This window comes from Astatotilapia calliptera, chromosome 5 (assembly GCF_900246225.1).
Source record: "Astatotilapia calliptera chromosome 5, fAstCal1.2, whole genome shotgun sequence".
Taxonomy (NCBI): Eukaryota; Metazoa; Chordata; class Actinopteri; order Cichliformes; family Cichlidae; genus Astatotilapia; species Astatotilapia calliptera.
Genome location: NC_039306.1, coordinates 7,067,158 through 7,087,363, shown reverse-complemented (window position 1 = coordinate 7,087,363; position 20,206 = coordinate 7,067,158). Strand labels below are relative to the sequence as shown.

Genomic DNA, 20,206 nt, shown 5'->3' with positions numbered 1-20,206 from the left:
TCTGTTTTTATCCTTTTACTTTTGATTTTACAACAACAGTTACAATAAGCCATCATTTCTGTTCAAATGTTGGAGCCAAGGAGTCTTTTAAGAGCTAAAAGCACCAATTTCTGGCTATATGAAACTTAAAATAAGACAAAACTAAGAAAAGAAATTTAGAACCTAAAATAAATGCATCAAATGTGGTTCCAAAATAGGTTACAAACCAATCTGTGATTGTTTTTTAACAGTTACACCACAAATTATCATGGTAAACATAATACCTGGTTTGCACTATTATCCTATCATTGATATTTAGTTGTTTGTTATTTGTATTACATGGTTCGAAACACTGATGTCTATATGGAGCCTCATAGAACTGCTAGCATGGCTATGGCCTCACACATAAATTGCAAAGAAATTTTTAACATACATGGACGTACAGACTTTTATTTAAAAAACTTTTTCTTCTAAATGAAGAAAAAAAAGCTCAATTCAGTAATTAAAAGAGGCATTCATATATAGATTAAAAGTCATATTTAGATATGAAAATAAAGTTCAGCATGCACTGGACATTTAGTTCTTAAAACAATGAGGGGTAATATGAAATAAAACCCTCTGCCATGCATTTGGTTAACAAGTGATATGTGGTTTTCATCCTTTCAAGCGTCTTCTGAAAGAAACTCAGAAGCACTTCGCTTAATTTATCCTCATCCATATCTTCGTCAAATTGCACACACTTTTCATAATCTGTATATGGAATATAGGAAAGGAAATGACAATGAAATGTTAAAACTTAAACTGATTTATATATGCACACTCAAAAGTGACACAGAGTGTGCTACACCATCATAAAATCATCATGCTGCCCAAAAGACATAAAAACACATTTTTGAAAGAAGAAAGAGGATCATTTACATATGTGCTATCTGTTCCTTTTTTTTTTTGGTTGCTGTAAAAGTCTCACCATGATCAGTGTTGAGGAGTTGGGGTTTAGACCATCCCAGACACTCTGCCTGTGTCTCAAACTCCGTCAGCTCAGCAGCAGAAACAGCTGTTCGTCTACCTGGTGAAGCAGTGCGACATCTGAGATAAAAGGCCTGTGATAATATGATGGATTGTATTGAACCTTGTATTTCTCACAGCGTGCATTTTGCTTTTTGTTTAACTACAACAGGAAATTACAAATTATGAATGGTCTAAAAGCCCCCAGCCCTGCCACCTTACTGAAGAGCAAAAGATGACTTTTATCCTCTTTAGAGACGAGGCAGTCAGGACAGCCAGTGTGCAGCAGCACGTCTGGTTGATCAACTGTGGCATCTGTTGGAATCATTAAAGTAATTTAAAGTATTTAAATGGTAGTAATATATTAAATTGTTATTGAACTACAGCTTGTAGTCAGAGTATATTTAAAAGAAAAACCTCTTACTTTCACTGTCGAGTTCAAATATGCTGCTGTTTGCATAGAGAAATCTTGAGGTTCCATTGATACAAACTCCATTCCTGCAACATTCATCATTACAGATTTAACACCTGAAAGAACAGCTGAACAATGTTACCATGTTAAATGCTATTAATTTAACTAAAAAACAAAAAATAAAACATTACTTACGCTTTCAAATAAGTAGTATCACCATAGAGGTTTGGTTCGCCCTTAGAAATTACATCCACTGCGGCACTTGGGGAAAATAAAGCACTGACTAATGTTGAAGACAGGCAAAACTCTGTGGACACAGCTATAAAGTGCCACCTCCCAATCAGCTGAAATAAAAGATTTGTTTTAATTGATTGATTCATTATTTATTTTGGAAATTCACAAAAAAAACCATTCAGAATATTTCCCTCCATCACATCTCAGAAAAAAATTGCAAGTTTTAACAGCTGAAACAAAACAAATGTGGAAAGACACTTACATCTGGACGTTGGTCGACTGGCTTTAACAGCTTCTCACAGGCCAGCGATGCAGGCTGGCCCACTGAGATGAGACTCAGCAAAACAAGAGCAGCACTCAAAGTCTTCATCCTCACAGATATGTGTTCTCTAAAGCCCCTTGTTGGTATCAGCTCTGCCTTAAAATAACATCACCAACCAGTTATTTTTCTGCTTCATCCACCCGCCCCTGTCTGGGCAGCTACAGAACAGATAACCACATGTTAACCCTGATGTTATTTGACCAAGCTGATGTTTATTCGTCAAACATGGTGCAGCAAAATAGTTAGGTTTGCAGAAGCACATAACAGAACACTGATATGTGAAATCCATGGTTAAAATGTGTTAAATGAATACATTCACAGCTACAAAATACAGTGAGTGTGTGTGTGTGTGTGTTGGGGGGGGGTCAGTTATGCTGAAGTTTTTCATATTTATGCAACATCATGCTTTTAAAGGTTGTGTGCTTTAGGAAACTGGAGCAATATTGCATGTTCACAATCCAGGTTAAAAGCCAAAAGCTTTTTTTTTTTTAAGTAATGATCTTGGCTAGGAGATTACCCTCAACTGCAGATATAAGCACTTTTTTTGCACTTTGTACTTTGTACTCTGTATATTTACTGTAGTCTGTTTAGCCTGTCTAATTTTTACCTAAATACCTTCACTTCAGCCCAAATAGTTTTTTTATTAAGTTATTCTAAAACAACACAATAAAGCATCAACATGATTGAGCTCTATACCCTGATTTGCTGCACATGGAGTCAAAAACACATTACAATTCTCAATGAGAAAGAGCAAACACATTGACTGTAAAGAAAAGAGAAATAACGCAGTGACATTACTAAAGGAAACTGAAGTTGTGTGGCTACCTGGGAGTTACCACAGCCTATATTTCTGAAGTACCATTTAAGACACTTAAGAGTCAATTACTTTCACATAAAGTATTTACACACATGAAGGCCACTTTACGCAACTGGCTCGGCTCTTCTCCACGCTGGCATAACTTAGTGTTTGCAGCATTCATGTAGTCTAGACAAGGATCATGATAGGAATAACTTTAAGTTATAGACAGATGAGTGAAATATGCTCAGTTAATCATATTTATTATAACAATCCAACCTTGTATGATTGATGCGTATCTAATATACACAATTTCACTCAATAAGATTTGAAGTTCATGTAACCTGTGCGGAAAACTACTGTCAACCTGTGCCTGGGGAAGCTGTGACTTCATGTTGGCATCAGCACAGTAGACTGGCTTTGAAGGGAGCTTGTCTTACATTTTGCATGCAGATTAGACTGGGAAACTTACAGAATATACTGGGCACACCCAGTCCTGATGGGAGGTGTTGTGTAGTTGAGATGCTGAATGGACTGAAAAGGTTGCACTATGCTGGATACCACTGTCACATAGCAAAGAATACAGCGCTTTCGGTTTGGTACGCATATGTATCAAACAATACAAAATTTTTAATTTATGTTATCAACTTTTCTTCTGACGATGCTGTCTGTGTTGAGAGCTCAGTGGATCTGCGTTCGACTACTCGGCCTAGGCTGCACTGTGGAGCGCAGATCCACTGAGCGCAGCGCAAGCTAGCGAGACAGAAGTTAAGCTCGTTGCAACATGGCAACTGCCTCAACGCTACCCGAAATTGAGCCTCCCCCACCCTCATTCAGATCTGGCGTTTGGAACTATCTTGGTTTTCATGTTAAGCATGACCCTGATGGTAAGCGCGTCATGGACAAAAGTAAAACAGCATGTCAGATGTGCCACGCAATGCTCAATTACATTGGTGGGAACTAGTGCGTTAGCGCAGTTTGCTCGTTAACTTATTGACACTGTCCAGCCCCACGCACGGGGCGATCCGCAGTAACTCTGAGATTTGCCATGTTATGGCGTTAACGTCATTTTAATGAGATTAACGCTGACAGCACTAGTGGGAACACAACGAATATGACAGCACATTTACGCCGACATCATCCTAGTGCAAAGACAAGTGGAAGCAGACAAAAACAACAAACACACATGCTACAAACTTTACCCGAGTCATTTAGACAGCACATGATTCTCCTTATGGGGACCTGATATGTTTAATATGCTGCTGAGAATATAGCCCAGAAGAAGCGTATAGTATAGCTTTTATTTTGGAAAGAGCCATTTCTCTGTAATAAACTCTCTTTTCCAAAGATGAGTGATTTCTCAATCAGATAGATTTATTTTTTTTATTATTATTTTGTTGTTTCAGTAACATTAAATTTAAAAACTGTACTTTTGAGTTAAAATATATATTTATAATTTTAATAAATGACAAATTAAAAAGGCATGAACATTCTTTTGTATTGAAAAAATATCAAACCGTGACACCAAAGTATTGAACTGAACCGAACCGTGAATTTCTGTGACGCCGAGACAAATTCCACTAGTGGAACACAGCCACAGAAACAGAAGCCATTCGTAACAGCAAAACTGCAGACGTGGAAGCAGAGCAACTACAGACGAAAGCTTCGACCTGTTTCACCAATGTAAAGCCCCCAGCATCCAACATCAACATGGAGGGGAGGAAGGCACTCACATCACATAGCAATCACAAGAACATTATCATCCTTCCAGCAGACAAGAGTTTCTGCATGGTTTTGCTAAACCAGAAAGACCATCATGAGAAAAACTGTGTCACTGCTCAGTGACAAAAATACTTATGACCCCCTGAAACAAAACCTAGGAAGTGGTTACAGGAAGAGGGTGATAGATTGCCTGAAGCAGTTAGAACAAGACAATGTTATTGACTGGACCTCATACCACAGGCTATGCCCAGGGGAATCTACAAAGATACATAAACAGGGTGTACCTTTAAGACCAATTGTCTGTACTATCAACTCAGTCACCTATAACATCTCAAAGTTTCTGGCTTTGATCCTCAACCCGCTGGTAGGCAGCTCTGAACACCACGTCCAGAAGACCTTGGATTTTGTTGAGAAGGTGAGAGATGTTATTATGGGGGCAGATGAAACAATGGTTTTGTACAATGTTACAATGACTCTTCACTTGTGTTCTAGTCACTGAAGCATTGGAGGTAGTCCGTAAGAGATTACAGGATGAGCCCAACTTCAGTAGCAGAACCACAGCACCGACCGGTTGTATTTGCTTTTGGAACTGTGTCTTAATTCCACCTATTTCACATACAAGGGTCAGTACTACAGGCAGAAACATGGGTGTGCCATGGGTTCCCCAGTTTCGCCCATTGTGGCCAATTTGTACATGGAAGAAATGGAAAAGAGGGCTTTGTTACACTGTTCCAAAAAATAGTAATGTCAAATTATTTTACTATGTATTTTACAGTTGTGTACTGTTTTTCTAGAATATCATTACATTTACATAAGTAGACTGTGATCTGACACGTCAAATGTAAAATAACATAACATCACTGTAAATGTAATGAAACACAATTTACTTGTTTTTTAAATATATTTTTTTGTACATATGCATATTTAGATTGTAAAAATACATCCAGAAATGTCTCCCATCATGCCTTGGGACATGTGCTGTTGTTTAGATGTTCTTGTTGTTTAGATGTACAGACAGAGGCTGAAGCTCTCCAAACCTGTCGTGAGGACAAAAAAACTGTGGAGCAACGAGGCTGTGGAGGAGCTTCGCACGTGTTTGGAGTCTACAGACTGGGACACAATGAAGGCTGCTTCTAACAGCTTGGACGAGTTTACGGACACTGTCACCTCCTATATCCACTTCTGTGAGGACAGCATTGTGCCATCACGCACCAGGGTGAGTTATAACAATGACAAACCCTGGTTTACTCCTAAACTCAAAAAGCTGTGGCTGGAAAAGAGAAAGGCATTCAGAAGCGGAGACAGGGACTGCTACAGAGAGGCCAAGTACAGGTTCACTAAAGAAGTGGACATTGCTAAACATCAGCACTCTGAGAAGATGCAGCAGCAGATCTCAAAGAATGACTCGGCCTCTGTGTGGAAAGGTTTTAGGAATATCACCAACTACAAGCCTAAAACCCCCCACTCCACTGATGACTTGCTCTTAGCCAACACCCTTAACGACTTTTACTGCCGTTTTGACGAGCCATCAGGCAGCCTTCACACCTCCAACGGCCCCAACAGTAGAGGCACTTTGGACACTAATTCCCCCACCTCTCCCCCCTCCATAGAGCCATCACCACCTTCAAACTGTTCACCTACAACACCCCCCTCCTCACCCCACACAAAAGAGGATTTCACACCACCTCCTCCCACCACAACTCTTCATATTCATGAAGCAGATGTGAGGAAGCAGTTTAAGAACCTGAATGCTCGGAAAGCTCCCGGCCCAGACGGTGTGTCTCCTGCCACCCTCAGACACTGTGCAAACGAGCTGGCCCCAGTGTTTTCTGGCATTTTCAACTCCTCACTGCAGGCATGTCATGTGCCTGCCTGCTTCAAGTCCTCTACCATAATCCCTGTCCCCAAGAAACCTAGAATCACTGGACTAAATGACTACAGACCCGTGGCTCTGACATCTGTGGTCATGAAGTCATTTGAGCGCCTAGTTCTCTCCCATCTCAAGACCCTCACGGCCCCCCTCCTGGACCCCCAGCAGTTTGCATACAGAGCCAACAGGTCTGTAGATGACGCCATCAACATGGCCCTACACTTCATCCTGCAGCATCTGGACTCCCCAGGAACCTACGCCAGGATCCTGTTTGTGGACTTCAGCTCTGCCTTCAACACCATCCTTCCAGACCATCTCCGAGACAAGCTTTCCCAGATGAATGTGCCTGACCCCATCTGCCGGTGGATCACTGACTTCCTGACGGACAGGAAGCAGCATGTGAGGCTGGGAAAGAATGTCTCGGACTCCCGGACCATCAGCACCGGCTCCCCTCAGGGCTGTGTTCTTTCTCCTCTGCTCTTCTCCCTGTACACCAACTGCTGCACCTCCACCCACCAGTCTGTCAAGATAATCAAGTTTGCAGATGACAGCACCGTTATTGGGCTCATCTCGGACGGGGATGAGTCTGCCTACAGGAGGGAGGTTGAACGTCTGGTGTCTTGGTGCAGCCACAACAACCTGGTGCTGAATGCCCAGAAGACAGTGGAGATTATTGTGGACTTCAGGAAGCACACAGCCCCACTCCCCCCCATCATCCTGACTGACACCCCCATCACCTCTGTGGACTCATTCCACTTCCTGGGTACCACCATCACTCAGGACCTGAAGTGGGAGCCCACCATCACCTCCGTCATCAAGAAAGCCCAGCAGAGGATGTACTTCCTGAGGCAGCTGAAGAAATTCAACCTGCCAACACGGACGATGATGCAGTTCTACACTGCAATCATCGAGTCCATCCTCACCTCCTCCATCACCGTGTGGTACGCTGGAGCCACTATCAGGGACAAACAGAGACTGCAGCGTGTTGTGCGCTCTGCTGAGAAGGTGATTGGCTGTAGACTCCCATCTCTACAGGACCTGTACACCTCCAGGACACTGCGGCGTGCAGCTCGGATCTCAGCTGACCCTTCTCACCCTGGACACAGTCTGTTTGACCTGCTCCCCTCAGGCAGGAGGCTCCGGTCCATTCGCACCAGAACCTCTCGCCATAAGAACAGTTTCTTCCCCTCTGCTGTTGGACACATGAACAATAAACGTACGACTGTTCCCACCACTAACACATGACCCTACGCTGTGTTCACTGCATCATTCCATGTTTTGGCACTGATCACCACCTGCACTCATGTATATATCTTTCTACGTAGCACTTTTAATTCTTATTCTTACTTTTATTTTTTCATGTCTATTTAAGCGCAATTTATGACAGTATGTTAGCACAAGAATTTCACTCACATGTGCTGTACCAATGTACCTGCACATGTGATGTGACAATAAAAGTGATTTGATTTGATTTGATTTGAAGCACCGCAGCAATTTCCTAATGTTGTAAACCTGCTCAACATTTGGCAGTAAAACCCTTTCTGATTCTGATTGTTTTATTGTTTATGGTTGCGTTACTTTTAACTGTTATCTTGAATGTTGTGTTTACGCCGTGGTGCAGAGTCACTGACAGTTGTTGTTTTGCAGAGAGAGTTCTGTACCATGAGTGACTTCTGTTGTGCTGTTGTTGAACCTTGAGGCACATTGTAGCACCGGCAAAGGTTTTAACAAAGAGCTCCCCCTACCAGCTTAGGGTTAAATAACAAGCTCATTCTCTCTCTGTGAGCTTCTTTGTTAAGATTTCTCTGTATGCCACAATATAAAACATTGCACGGACACGCTGTGCTAATTATATATTTTGAAAAAGAAATGTAGAGGTAGGAATTGCAATTAATCTAAATAACATGACGCTAAGCATCGGCCAATGAATGTGAACTAACAACAACAAGGTCGCGGGTATGGCTGCGACCGTAGGAAAAAACCCTAATGTGAAGGTATTTTACTGTGAATTTGATAGTAATGTTCTGTTCTTCTAGAATATCATTAAAGTTACGTAAATAGACTTTGATTTCACATTTTGAATGTAAATTAACGTTAAATCACTGTAATGTAATACAACATAATTGTCATGATTATTAAATGTATCTGTCTGTACATATGCATATTTAGATTGTTAAAATACATTCACAAATGTATCATGATTTCACAAATATCTGTCCGTTATTTGAAAGATTTAACTGTTGAATTCAAATGTAATGCTATGGAAAAGTATATAACATGATCCCTCTAAGCTTGTGTTACATCACATAAGTATTATTATCATTGCTAGTTAGGGCGTTCGTGGCTCAAGAGTTGGCAGTTCGCCTTGTGATCAGAAGATTGCCGGTTCGCGCCCCAGCTCGGACACTCTCCGTCGTTGTGTCCGTGGTCAAGACTCTTCACCTACTGCCTACTAGTGATGGCCAAAGGGGCCGATGGTGCGATATGGCAGCCTCGCCTCTGTCAGTCTGTCCCAGGGCATGCAATCAATTATTATTTAAACCAACTGTTAACTGTATATTTCTGTACATTTACATATTATGCTTCATATTTCCCCATTCTGTGACCTTGTTTATAGGTAATTTCATTGTTTGATCACGTAAAAATGTTCCTAATTTAAAAGCACTTGGAAAAGGCAGAATCCCATGTCAAATTAGCGCAACAAACTCTATTTTCATTACTGAAAATGACCGTGAAAATGATCATGAAAGTGGCCACTTTCATGAGCAATGTTCCCTCTAAGCGGCGCACGTGCGCAATTGCGCACTGCCTGTACAGTCTCTTAACACAAAAAAAATCTAACCTGAATTGAAATTAAAATTAATACTTTAACAATTCTGTTTTGCAGTGTTAGTCAGTAAGTGACTGGCTGCTCCCATTTGGGAACGATGCCACCTTATCCCATAGTCCAGCCAATAATGCCTATATGCGCAGCCAATCAACGTCGTTGACAGGCTATAACAGCGTCCTTATGTGCCGACACCGGTGTTTTAGCTGGCAAAGGGCGTGGCTGATGTGGAGTGAAGCCACGTTAATGACAACGTGTACAACCATTGGAGATGTGAGCAGGACAGACGGACGGGACAATTGACGGAAAACGTGTGGACTTTATACCAGTTTTTAAATTGTGTTGATAGGCCACGTAAAACCAGAGTTGTGATAAAAAAAAATGCAATGTTTGGTTTTCTTCCTGAATACTGTCGTTGTTTATATTTACTGCAGGAAGAAACGGTTAAATCGGCGTTTTATAAGAAAAAAGGCTCGAAAGCACTCTCCGCCTGTGAACAAAAACAAACCCCACCCCCCTCTGCCTTTCTTATTCGTCCAATCAAATTCGTCGACCAATCAAAAAATGATATGGCAACGTGGCATCTAGTTGTTAAGAAACGGGGGAAGTTTTAGGAGTGACTGCGGTGTTTTGAGATGTGAGAGATTTGCGACGTTTAGCGCAAATCTTGTGTCGTTAGTGTGTAGTGTAGTCAATAGTTTTGTTGTGTGTGTCAGAACAATGAGGCGACTGCTGAATGTTACAGACTGATACAGGAGTGATACATCTACTCTGTCAGGCCTGCAGGTATCAGGCTGTTGTTCTCCTTTATCTCATAATGGACAGGAATTATTTTTTGGAGTGGCACAAATAATTTGTGTGGCATCAGATTTGATGCAGAACAGCTGATTGTTCTGTAAATAGTTTGAAATGTTTATTTAAAAATGCCTTGGCTGCATTTAAAAAAAATAGCTGCAAAAAACTTTGTTTGCCAAACTCTGTTACTTTTTTGAAGAAGTAACTATATAATTAATTGGCCAGCATTGGTCATTATATACTGTATTTTGGAAACAGAGTTACAGACTCTCTCCCAGACCACAGACTCATAATACAAGTCAGAGCTTTATAAAAATTAAAAAAAAAGTTGTGTTTTCGAAATTGGAGTTCAAGTTATTTTTACTTCCAATAGAGCTAACATACTACACAGGTCATGAACAAGATTTTTTTTTACATTTTCATTGTAAATGGGCTAAAGCAGTTAATTAAAAGTAGTCTAACATAAATGTAAACGCTGTAATTTGATTATTTTAATAAACCATATAACTTGGATGGATTAGATGCTGGCGTGACCACAGTGCACACGTCTGATGTCGCTCACAGTGGTCCAAGGGATCGCTCAGGGAGTTTGTGTGTTCGCTCAGACACGTGAAAAATTAGAGGGAACATTGTTCATGAGTAAATCATATAAGGCTTACATGATTTACTCATGAAAGTGGCCACTTTCTCAATACTTTCATATATTGTTTTAGTAAGTGTCCAAAACACACACGTTTCATTTATATAACTTTTCAAGGGATCTTATATCTGTTTTCACTCTTGTATGCTTTTCATACAAGTTTCACACAAGACAGATACAAACTTTATAAGATTTATATATATCTTTTCCATATGGGTAGAGCCGGCTCCTTGAAGTGAATAACGGAAGCCGGCTCCTTATTGGGAGCCATGTGTTTTTTTTCTTTCTCTCACCCTCTCTCTTTCTTTTTTTTTACTTCACGCCGCTTGTGATTGGCCAATATGTGTTTGTGCCTTGTGTTTGCGCTGAGCAGAGGGGGAAGGGGTGGTAGTTACACTCACAGCAGCAGTAGCACATGAACAGTGCAGGAGGAAGAGAGAGAAAGAGAGCCAGGGGCAACAACAAGAGTCAACATTGACACGTTAGAAAGGTATAGTCAAGAAAATGAGTGACACCAAGAAAAGAAGCAAAATCTAGAATAATTTCAGTTTGGTTTGCAGTGTTTTGTGTTCTTCACTTTAAATTTGTTTAAAAGGAAAAAGTTGAAATAGTTAAAAGTTGAATTGTAAATAGTTGTTTTTTGTGTTTTATAATTTGTTTTTTACATTTTATGTGGAATGAATAAATAAATCCATCCATCCACTTCTCCTTTCAGAGTCGCGGGAGCACTGGAGCCTGTGCCAGCTGTCTTAGGGTGAGAGGCAGGGTACACTCTGGACAGGTCGCCAGTCTGTCGCAGGGCTAACACACAGACAACCAATCACACTCACATTCACTCCTATGGGCAATTTAGTGTTTTCAGTTGACCTAACCCCAGCAGCCATAGCTGGAATGGCCAACGGGCATACCGGGCATTTGACCGGTGGGCCGATGGTGATTTTTCATTTTTATGGGCCGATGTTTTTTGTTTGTTTGTTTGTTTTTTGTAACAGCACAAACAATAAAAGGTGTTGGATTGGCCAGATGCTGGTCGATGTGTAAAAATAACTCAGTTGTTTGGTGGTGGCTATGGTGGAGCTTCCACAGAGGCAACAGGTGGATGAGGGAAAGTGGAGGCAGGAGGAGGAGAGACCTGACGCGGCCGCCGGGCCGAGTATCAGGTGTACTGAACTTCAGGTAAGAAGTTATGACCTGCAGTCTATCTGGGTCAGATATAAACCAAGTTTAGGTGGAGTTTATTTTCGTTGTGCTGACTTTTTACAGTCAGTTACAATAACTCGTACTGCGCACTAGCTAGCATGACGGAGTTTCTATATAGCTGGGTGGGTGCTTTGATGTTACTAATAGTGAACTTTATTTTATTCATAAGGTTAGTAGTGTTGCCAACCGTCCCGTAAAAAACGGAATCGCTATCGAAGGGAAGTTATGAACAGTTTCTGAGAGACAAATAACACCAGGATCCTTTGTAGCTGACAACTGGTAACTGCAGGGGCGGGTCTAGCAAAGTTTTGCCAGGGGGCCAGGTAGGGCATTAACAGGGAAAGGGGGGCACAAAGAAATACTTTTCTTTCTTCTTCTCATTTAAAATATCTCACTTTTATTAAATAATTATCTGAATCTTACAACCAAAGTTTTTATCTGAAGTAAAATGTATAGAAATCATACATATACCAACAAGACAGTGTACATCACTGTTACAACAGTGTTTGTTTTCATTCAAAGGCTCTATGGCTTTAATACCTGGTGGGCCGGTCTCTAGTCAAAATGCCGATTTTTTTGTCCCAGTCCAGCCCTGCCAGTAACTGCATGTCTTTGGACTGTGGGAGGAAGCCGGAGTGCCCTGGGAGAATAAAAATAATAGCCGATCTAGGAGAGAAGGACAACTGCTGCCTGATCCCTTATGTGTCAGAAGTATTGGAACAGTTGAGACACATTTTTTCTAAACACCATGGGCCAAAAATTGATCTACCCCAACGATCGGGTCCCCTGACACAAACAGAGTAATATAGTGCACGCTGTTAAGTGCAAGGAGGATTGTCATGATTTATACATTGGGCAAACTCTGGTATAGCAGCTGGCACAACACAGAAGACCTGACTAGTCGGGCCAGGACTTCACACTCTATTTCCTTCAACAGGCCAGGTGGACACTCTTTCAATGATGAGGATGTACACATCCTGGACAGGGAGGAACGCTGGTTTGAGCGAGGAGTCAAGGAGACCATTTATGTGAAAAGGGAAAGGCCATCTCTGAATCGCGGAAGGGGCCTAAGGGTGCCATCTTACAATGCTGGCCTCACAACCCATTGTTCATTCAGTGGGGTAGATTTAGTCATTGTGCAAATGTACTCTTTAGGTTGGGGAAACCTGCAGTCAGCTGAGATTAAAGAAATGACTTGGATGAGTGATGAAATGTTTCTCCCGCTTAAAGCGCTACATCCAGATGAACAGAATCAACGTCTTGGGATAAAGAAGTGACAGGAGAAGCAGCCTTCAGCCATACCGTGAGTGTTAATATCAGTGCACGACAACAACCAGTTTATTGAAGAACATTTGTGACATTAAAATAAGATTATTTTTAAACTATGCTGTCATATTACCTTAATAAGAACTTAGCTAGACAGCCAGATCCACATCTGAGTCTGACTAACAAGACAGGGGACGCAAAAATGAACACAATGCAAAAGACAAGTGATTGTTACAATTAAACAGGAAATCACTAACACGCAGAGAGAGAGAGACAGACAGACAGACAGACAGACACATGGACAAAATAAGAACTGCCTAAACTAAACAAGGACCAGAGAACTAAGAAAACTCAGAAGCATAACGAAATAACACACTCAGGAAATAAACCTAAATAAACCAGTCCAGAAATAACTAACAGTCTCATGCAAAGACAAAATACTGTCATGGCGACAGACCACTGTCAGACCACTGTCACCATGACCACATAACATTTTGAATAAGGTAAACTTGTAAAAATAAAAATAAAAATCCATAAAAGTCTTTTGTAAAACAGAAATTAAATGTAAAAATGTGTAATATGATTTTTAAAAGCAAGTCTATTTAGAGTTTTTTCCCCTTAAAGTCTTTTCTATGTTAAACCAAAATTCAAATAAAGCAGTAAAGGCTGTAACCTGAAAAATTCAGTTCTGAAAATACAGTTCCTTATAATAAATAAAATCTGAACAAATTATTAATTTAATTTGGATTTTATCAGTGTTGAACAAAAAGTGGACCTGAGACGGCATAAAATCAAAGTATCCAACAAATTTAAGTAATTCAATTTAGTGGTTGTACATGGAAGGTCAGTCAGCTTGACAAATAACAGTCAAAAAGCAAAGTTCAAAAAGAAGAAAACATTCATGTTAAAACAGCCAAAAATAGTTAAGATGTAACCACACAGTCAGTCTGTAATCTAAAGGATGAATACACAAACCATAAACTGAAATAACAGTTTTATAGCTACTGAACTTCACCTTTTTATGGTCACTGTGTTTATTTAACAAGGAACCTTGGAAGGTTGATTTAAATTAAATATTTCCTTCACTTACTAAAATCCTATGAGCAATGTGTCCCATACCAACATATTTGCCCCACGTTTGCCCTACGACAGCAATGACAGCAAAAACAAACCAAAACAAAACCCCCTCTCTATTGCCCCCTAGTGTCTGACTGCAGTGTAGATCATAACCTCACTGTGATTTTGGTTTCATTGCACTAGTTTTCTTATAAGTTTGTTTTTATCACTAACATAATATATTTACCCAGAATAGGGAAATCCCTCGGTTGTTAATTCAAGAAGTATTGTAGTTCAGACATTGCTTCTGCTTGTTTGATTGTATTAATGGAAGGATGCTAAGATGTGCAGCAGGAAGCCAAAGATGAGACACTGATACTGTTTATATTAGAAACAGAGAAAGGCCATGGAGCCAACCCTGCTGTTGTTCCTCACATCTCTGTGTGGTGTATTTCAAGCATCATCATACACGTAATAATGTTGGCCCCGTAATAATATTGAAACTGACCAATTCTACTGTCACGACATGATAACTTTACAATGCGGAGAAAAAAGAATGTTTCTTTTTATTTATAGTATGATGCGATTCCATACTAGATTATTGACGAATGTGAGTTGTTGTTATTCAGCCTGCTATGTGCCCCTTTTCAAAAGCTAGTTATACAATATATAAAACTCTTCCAAACTTCGACCCCCAAAAAACTGATGTCATGCTTTCTCCCAAAACTCATCAGTTTTCAACTCAGACTACAGTCCTACACACCAACACCCTCTATACCCCTCTATTAAATTACATATGAACAAAAAGCAAATACAAAAACCAACCCAAAGAGACTTTAAAGCGATCTCCGCATGATTCTACTGTAGAAACATGAACAGGTAGAAATGGAGCCTGCAAGTCTCTGTTTTTGTTACCTGCTGTATATTCAAATCAATTCAATTTTATTTATATAGTGCCAAATCCCAACAGCAGATTTATATTGTACAGTAGATACAGAGAAAAATCCAACAATCATATGACCCCCTATGAGCAAGCACTTTGGCGACAGTGGGAAGGAAAAACTCCCTTTTAACTGGAAGAAACCTCCGGCAGAACCAGGCTCAGGGAGGGCCGGGGCCATCTGCTGCGACCGGTTGGGGTGAGACAAGGAAGACAGGATAAAAGACATGCTGTGGAAGAGAGACAGAGGTTAATAACAGACATGATTCAATGCAGAGAGGTCTGTTAACACATAGTGAGTGAGAAAGGTGACTGGAAAGGAAAAACTCAATGCATCATGGGAATCCCCGGCAGCCTACGTCTATTGCAGCATAGCTAAGGGAGGATTCAGGGTCACCTGGTCCAGCCCTAACTATATGCTTTAGCAAAAAGGAAAGTTTTAAGCCTAATCTTAAAAGTAGAGAAAGTGTCTGGAAGCTGGTTCCACAGAAGAGGGGCCTGAAAACTGAAGGCTCTGCCTCCCATTCTACTTCTAAATACTCTAGGAACAACAAGCCTGCAGTGCGAGAGCGAAGTGCTCTAATAGGGTGATATGGTACTACAAGGTCCTTAAGACAGTGGTTCCCAAACTTTTTTTTGCTGCGCCCCCCTTTGTTTTACAAGAAAAATGTTCGCGCCCCCCTCGCGCGCGCACACGCACGCACGAACATATCCTCCAACCACACACACCCATATTTTTCTCCATTGCGGTTTATTTCACACCTCAAACATTTAGTAAACAGTTAAGCAAATACAAGTAATATGCAATAAATTGCAGGTGGTAAGGAAATAAACTACTAACTCTTTACACCTACACGGGTATTTTTGAAAACGCAGCTGTTTCGTCCACACGTAAACGGCGTTTGGAATCACTCCTTAAAACTCCCTTTTTTCGTTTACGTGTGGACGAGGAATACAGAGTTCATCACGCAACGTCAAAGGTATGTGCCTTTTTTCACGTCACGCTGTGCGCCACGTAATTGTTTACATGAGATGAATTGCAGAATGGGAGACAGAGACAAAATACTGTTAATCTGACAATCTTCAGGTTTTACGCGCAGTTACTGTCCCTCCATTTACAAAGGCAGAGGCGTCACGGTGTAATTATTTTACATGTAGTTGTTTTTTTTCCTGTGTAATAATATTCAACATTGCTATCAATAAAATTTTCAATCCCTCTGCAAAATGGGTTCAAAAACATAAACAACTGTTGGATGCTGTTTGTCCGTGATTTGTACAGGGGGAAGAAATCGTAGCAGGATCAGCCTGATGTTATTTGTATCCCGCTGTAACTTTACTGTGTAAAGAGCTAACATCTCCAAAATGTCAGGAGTAGTTAGTCATTACAACAAGTGTTTGTGAACTAAAAATCAAGAATGTGGGATACTGTTTGATTTGAAGAGCCCAGCGCTGCTCCTGACGAAGGAAAGACCAATTCTGCAGGGGAGACCTACCTTGGCACTTGTGCAGGTGAAACCAAAGGGAAGATATGCTTCACCATATTTTCTAGTCTTTGGCTTAGAATGAAGTTGGTTTGGAAACATATTTAGCTATGCTTCATCTCCTGATTTGCGTTTGTGGAGGCGCCCCGTGCTAGCAGTGTCCAAGCTTTGGTTTGATTTTTTTTCTCTTCCTTTTCATAGCGCCCCCCCTCCTAGGGGGCGGGCCCCACACTTTGGGAAGGTCTGCCTTAAGATATGATGTAATATATCCGCTCTGGCTGCTGCTGCTTGCTTTTACAGCTGGACTTGGAACCTAATCACCTCATCTAAGTATTATAAGTGCTGTAGGAGTCAAGCTGTGTTTTATTAACCAGCATAGTGTAACAGTTAGTGTAACAGTAGATGATGTTTAACACTTTTACAGCTGTACTTTGAACCGAATTATCCCATCGAAGTATTACATGGGCTGTGAGAGTCAAGCTTTTGTGCTGCTTTTGTGTTTTATTAACCAGTCTAGAAGTTGAGCTGATTCACAGTGTTGCTGCGCTTCTTCATTGTTTCGTGTGAACTCTTCTCCGTGAAGGATCAACCTGTGTAAGTTCACTAACGTAAAGCAGAGGTAATTGTGCGATTGTAATCTGGCTAGCAGACAAATTTATTACACAGCAACTCATATAGTCACTATAGTCACTTTTTTGTTTTTTAACCAGCAACAATTGCCTCAAGATAATTTGTATAATACAAGAGAGGTGATAGGATCTGGAAATTCCTTGTTTATGGCAGCTAAATGTTATATTAAACACAACCATAAACAGTGCTACAGATAAGCAGACTTAATAAAATCAAATTAAATTACAAAAAAGGAAACTAAGTAAAAAACAATAAAAATAATTTTCCTTAAGGGTCATGCTTAGTAATGTAGTGTAAATAACAACAGCATTTCTCACTGTTTTATGATTTTCCTTGTAGTTACTTTCGTCATGCAGCTGGTGATCCGTCGGTACCGTCCTGCAGACAAGGACACAGTGCTCACCCTCTTCAGTACTGGCACCTTGGAGCATATCCGTCCATGTTTCTATAACGCCATGACCAGTCCCCTTTACCTCACCATCACCTCGACTCTGTGTGTTGTTGGTTATCTCCTTGGCTCTGTGTTTGGGGCTGTGCTGTTCCCAGCAGCTTGGGTAGGTCTCATCTACTGCTGCTGTCATGAAGTATATGCATACTACGTCAGGTATAAACTTCGCACCGACATGCAGGACATCCCTGGGAACTTCCTCAGCAGACCTGATGACTGTTTCTGGGTGGCTGAGGCTGAGGTTGGAGCGAGAGCCCAGGTTGTTGGTATGGTGGCTGTGGTAGCTAAACACAGTGGGACAGAAAAGTATGGGGAAATGTTCAGAATGATCATTTTCCCACAGTATAGACGGATGGGCCTCGGCTTTAGGTTGACTCAGACTGCGGTTGACTTCTGTAAAGAACGGGGCTTCTCCAAGGTGGTGTTGGAGACTAGCTCCACCCAAATGGCAGCTGTGGCCCTGTACAGCAAAGTGGGGTTTAACCGTGTCCAGTCTCATATCAAAGCACAGGCAGCTCATTGGATCATTTCACTGGCCAGGGTCACTATTATAAGGATGGAAAAATACTTGTAAATGTAAAATAACACTCATCAGCAGTGTGTTGTTTTCATGCTTGGCTCCTCTTTAACAGTGGTTTAATATTTGGATTTGGTTAAACTTGACTGTAACCAAAACCCTCTGGTTTAGGTGTGAAAAAATGCCAAATTTGATGTACACTGTAGGACTCTATGAACAGATATGAATGTAAGGAGCAAGATGTTGTTACTAAAAACTTTCTGGTTTCCTCCCACTACACCATGATTCACTAACAGTTAATCCTTACAATGTGTACTTTTCAGTGATGATTTCACATAATCAGTTGTACTGACCACTTTTAACTGTTTTAATTAATAAATTATTTTTATTTAAAAAAAAAAAAAGAAAGTGAAAAAAAATACGTTTCAAAATCTCCGTATACGCCCACAGGCGTTAGTAGTTGTAACAAATAGTGTTTGAAAATTCATCATTCTTATTATGCGAGAGATAACGTCTAATGTATAATGTCTAAATGTTTTTCTATTAATTACCAATATTTGGAGAAACATTTTAAAATACAGTACACACAACATATTGTAAGCACATGATACAAAGTATGTAAAAATCTTAATAACAAGGATTTTAATTTGCTTATGAAATGAAGATTTGATTTTTAAATTCAGTATGTTGTACCCAAATCTATACTGTGGATATGGATGTGAACAGCAGAGGGCGCTACTGACCTGAGTAACACTGAAGCTCCTTTGATGAAAATAATTTATTTCTGATATTATACAGCATTCACTTCCTTTTCTACAAGGAAGTATTAGATGTTTAAAATATAACTGCACCATAAACAGTGCTGGAAAGTAAATACAGTACATTTGCTAATATGCCGTTTAAACTCAAGTTTTACATCTAGAATATGTTGTGATTGGCTATGATGCAGCATGTGAAACAATAACAAATGAGCTAGTGCACGGCAGTTCATGGGTAATCAAAATCGTTTGAAACTCACTGACTGCTGTAGATGCTGTGCATTAAAACTTCCAACATTTTAAAATATGATTTGATTTGTCATTTGTCACAATAGAAAGGAAAATAATAGTATCTCCTGTGAAAGTCCATTAATAATAACTTTGATTTGTATAGCGCCTTTCAAAAAACCCCAAGGATGCTTAGCTAAAAAGCTAGAGGTTGAAGGTTTTGTTGAAGAGATGAGGTTTGAGAAGTCCCATGGATGAGGACTGTAGCATCCGAGACTGTGTGTATGGTTCCAGGAGGTCAGAGACATATTGAGGTGCCAGGGCATTGAGGGATTTGTAAGTGAGAAGAAGAATCTCGTAAGTAATGTGTGACTTGACCGGAAGCCAGTGGAGATTAATGAGGGTGTGGGTAATATGTTCCCAGAGCTTAGTGCCTGTTAGAAGCCTTCCAGACTGTTAAAAGCCTTCTGGACATACTGGAGGCTATCCAGGGCTTTAGTGGAAATCCCAAACAGGACTGCATTTCAGTAGTCCAGCTTGGTGGTGACAAATGCATGGATGAGTCTCTGCTATAGAGTCAGTGAGTGATGCCCGAATTCAAGAGATGTTCATTAGGTGGAAAAAAGCTGCTTAGGTGACAGATTTGACATAAGCACGGAATGAAAGAGTGGAGTCTAAATTGACACCCAGATTGCAAACCTCAGAGGGAGGTTAAATAAGGAAGCCGTCTATGTCAATGCGTACAGTGGCTTGCAAAAGTATTCGGCCCCCTTGAACTTTCTCACATTTTGTCACATTACAGCCACAAACATGAATCAATTTTATTGGAATTCCACATGAAAGACCAACACAAAGTGGTGTACACGTGAGAAGTGGAACGAAAATCATACATGATTCCAAACATTTTTTACAAATAAATAACTGCAAAGTGGGGTGTGCGTAATTATTCAGCCCCCTTTGGTCTGAGTGCAGTCAGTTGCCCATAGACATTGCCTGATGAGTGCTAATGACTAGAGTGCACCTGTGTGTAATCTAATGTCAGTACAAATACAGCTGCTCTGTGACGGCCTCAGAGGTTGT

At 40.5% G+C, this 20,206-nt stretch overlaps 2 protein-coding genes across 5 annotated transcripts; one reads left to right on the top strand and one right to left on the bottom strand.

Moving 5' to 3' along the window:
* On the bottom strand, positions 1 to 2,065 carry LOC113022004 (uncharacterized). Its single transcript, XM_026166954.1, has 6 exons — positions 1,893 to 2,065; positions 1,592 to 1,740; positions 1,409 to 1,482; positions 1,207 to 1,299; positions 947 to 1,045; positions 1 to 729 (listed from the first exon to the last, which is right to left on the bottom strand). The coding sequence occupies exons 1-6, from the start codon at positions 1,998 to 2,000 to the stop codon at positions 563 to 565; spliced, it is 690 nt and encodes a 229-aa protein (XP_026022739.1). The 5' UTR covers positions 2,001 to 2,065; the 3' UTR covers positions 1 to 562.
* An 8,946-nt stretch (positions 2,066 to 11,011) lies between these two features.
* On the top strand, positions 11,012 to 19,208 carry LOC113022003 (N-acetyltransferase 8-like). 4 transcript variants are annotated; one of them, XM_026166952.1, is made up of 5 exons: positions 11,012 to 11,092; positions 11,318 to 11,356; positions 13,033 to 13,105; positions 17,058 to 17,139; positions 17,515 to 19,208. In XM_026166952.1, exon 5 carries the CDS (start codon positions 17,526 to 17,528, stop codon positions 18,195 to 18,197), a length of 672 nt encoding a protein of 223 aa, XP_026022737.1. In that variant the 5' UTR covers positions 11,012 to 11,092; positions 11,318 to 11,356; positions 13,033 to 13,105; positions 17,058 to 17,139; positions 17,515 to 17,525; the 3' UTR covers positions 18,198 to 19,208. The 4 variants fall into 4 exon arrangements, with proteins under 4 accessions (XP_026022737.1, XP_026022738.1, XP_026022735.1 ...); XM_026166953.1 differs by lacking the exon at positions 17,058 to 17,139; XM_026166950.1 differs by having other exon boundaries at positions 17,058 to 19,208.
* Positions 19,209 to 20,206: the final 998 nt, after the last annotated feature.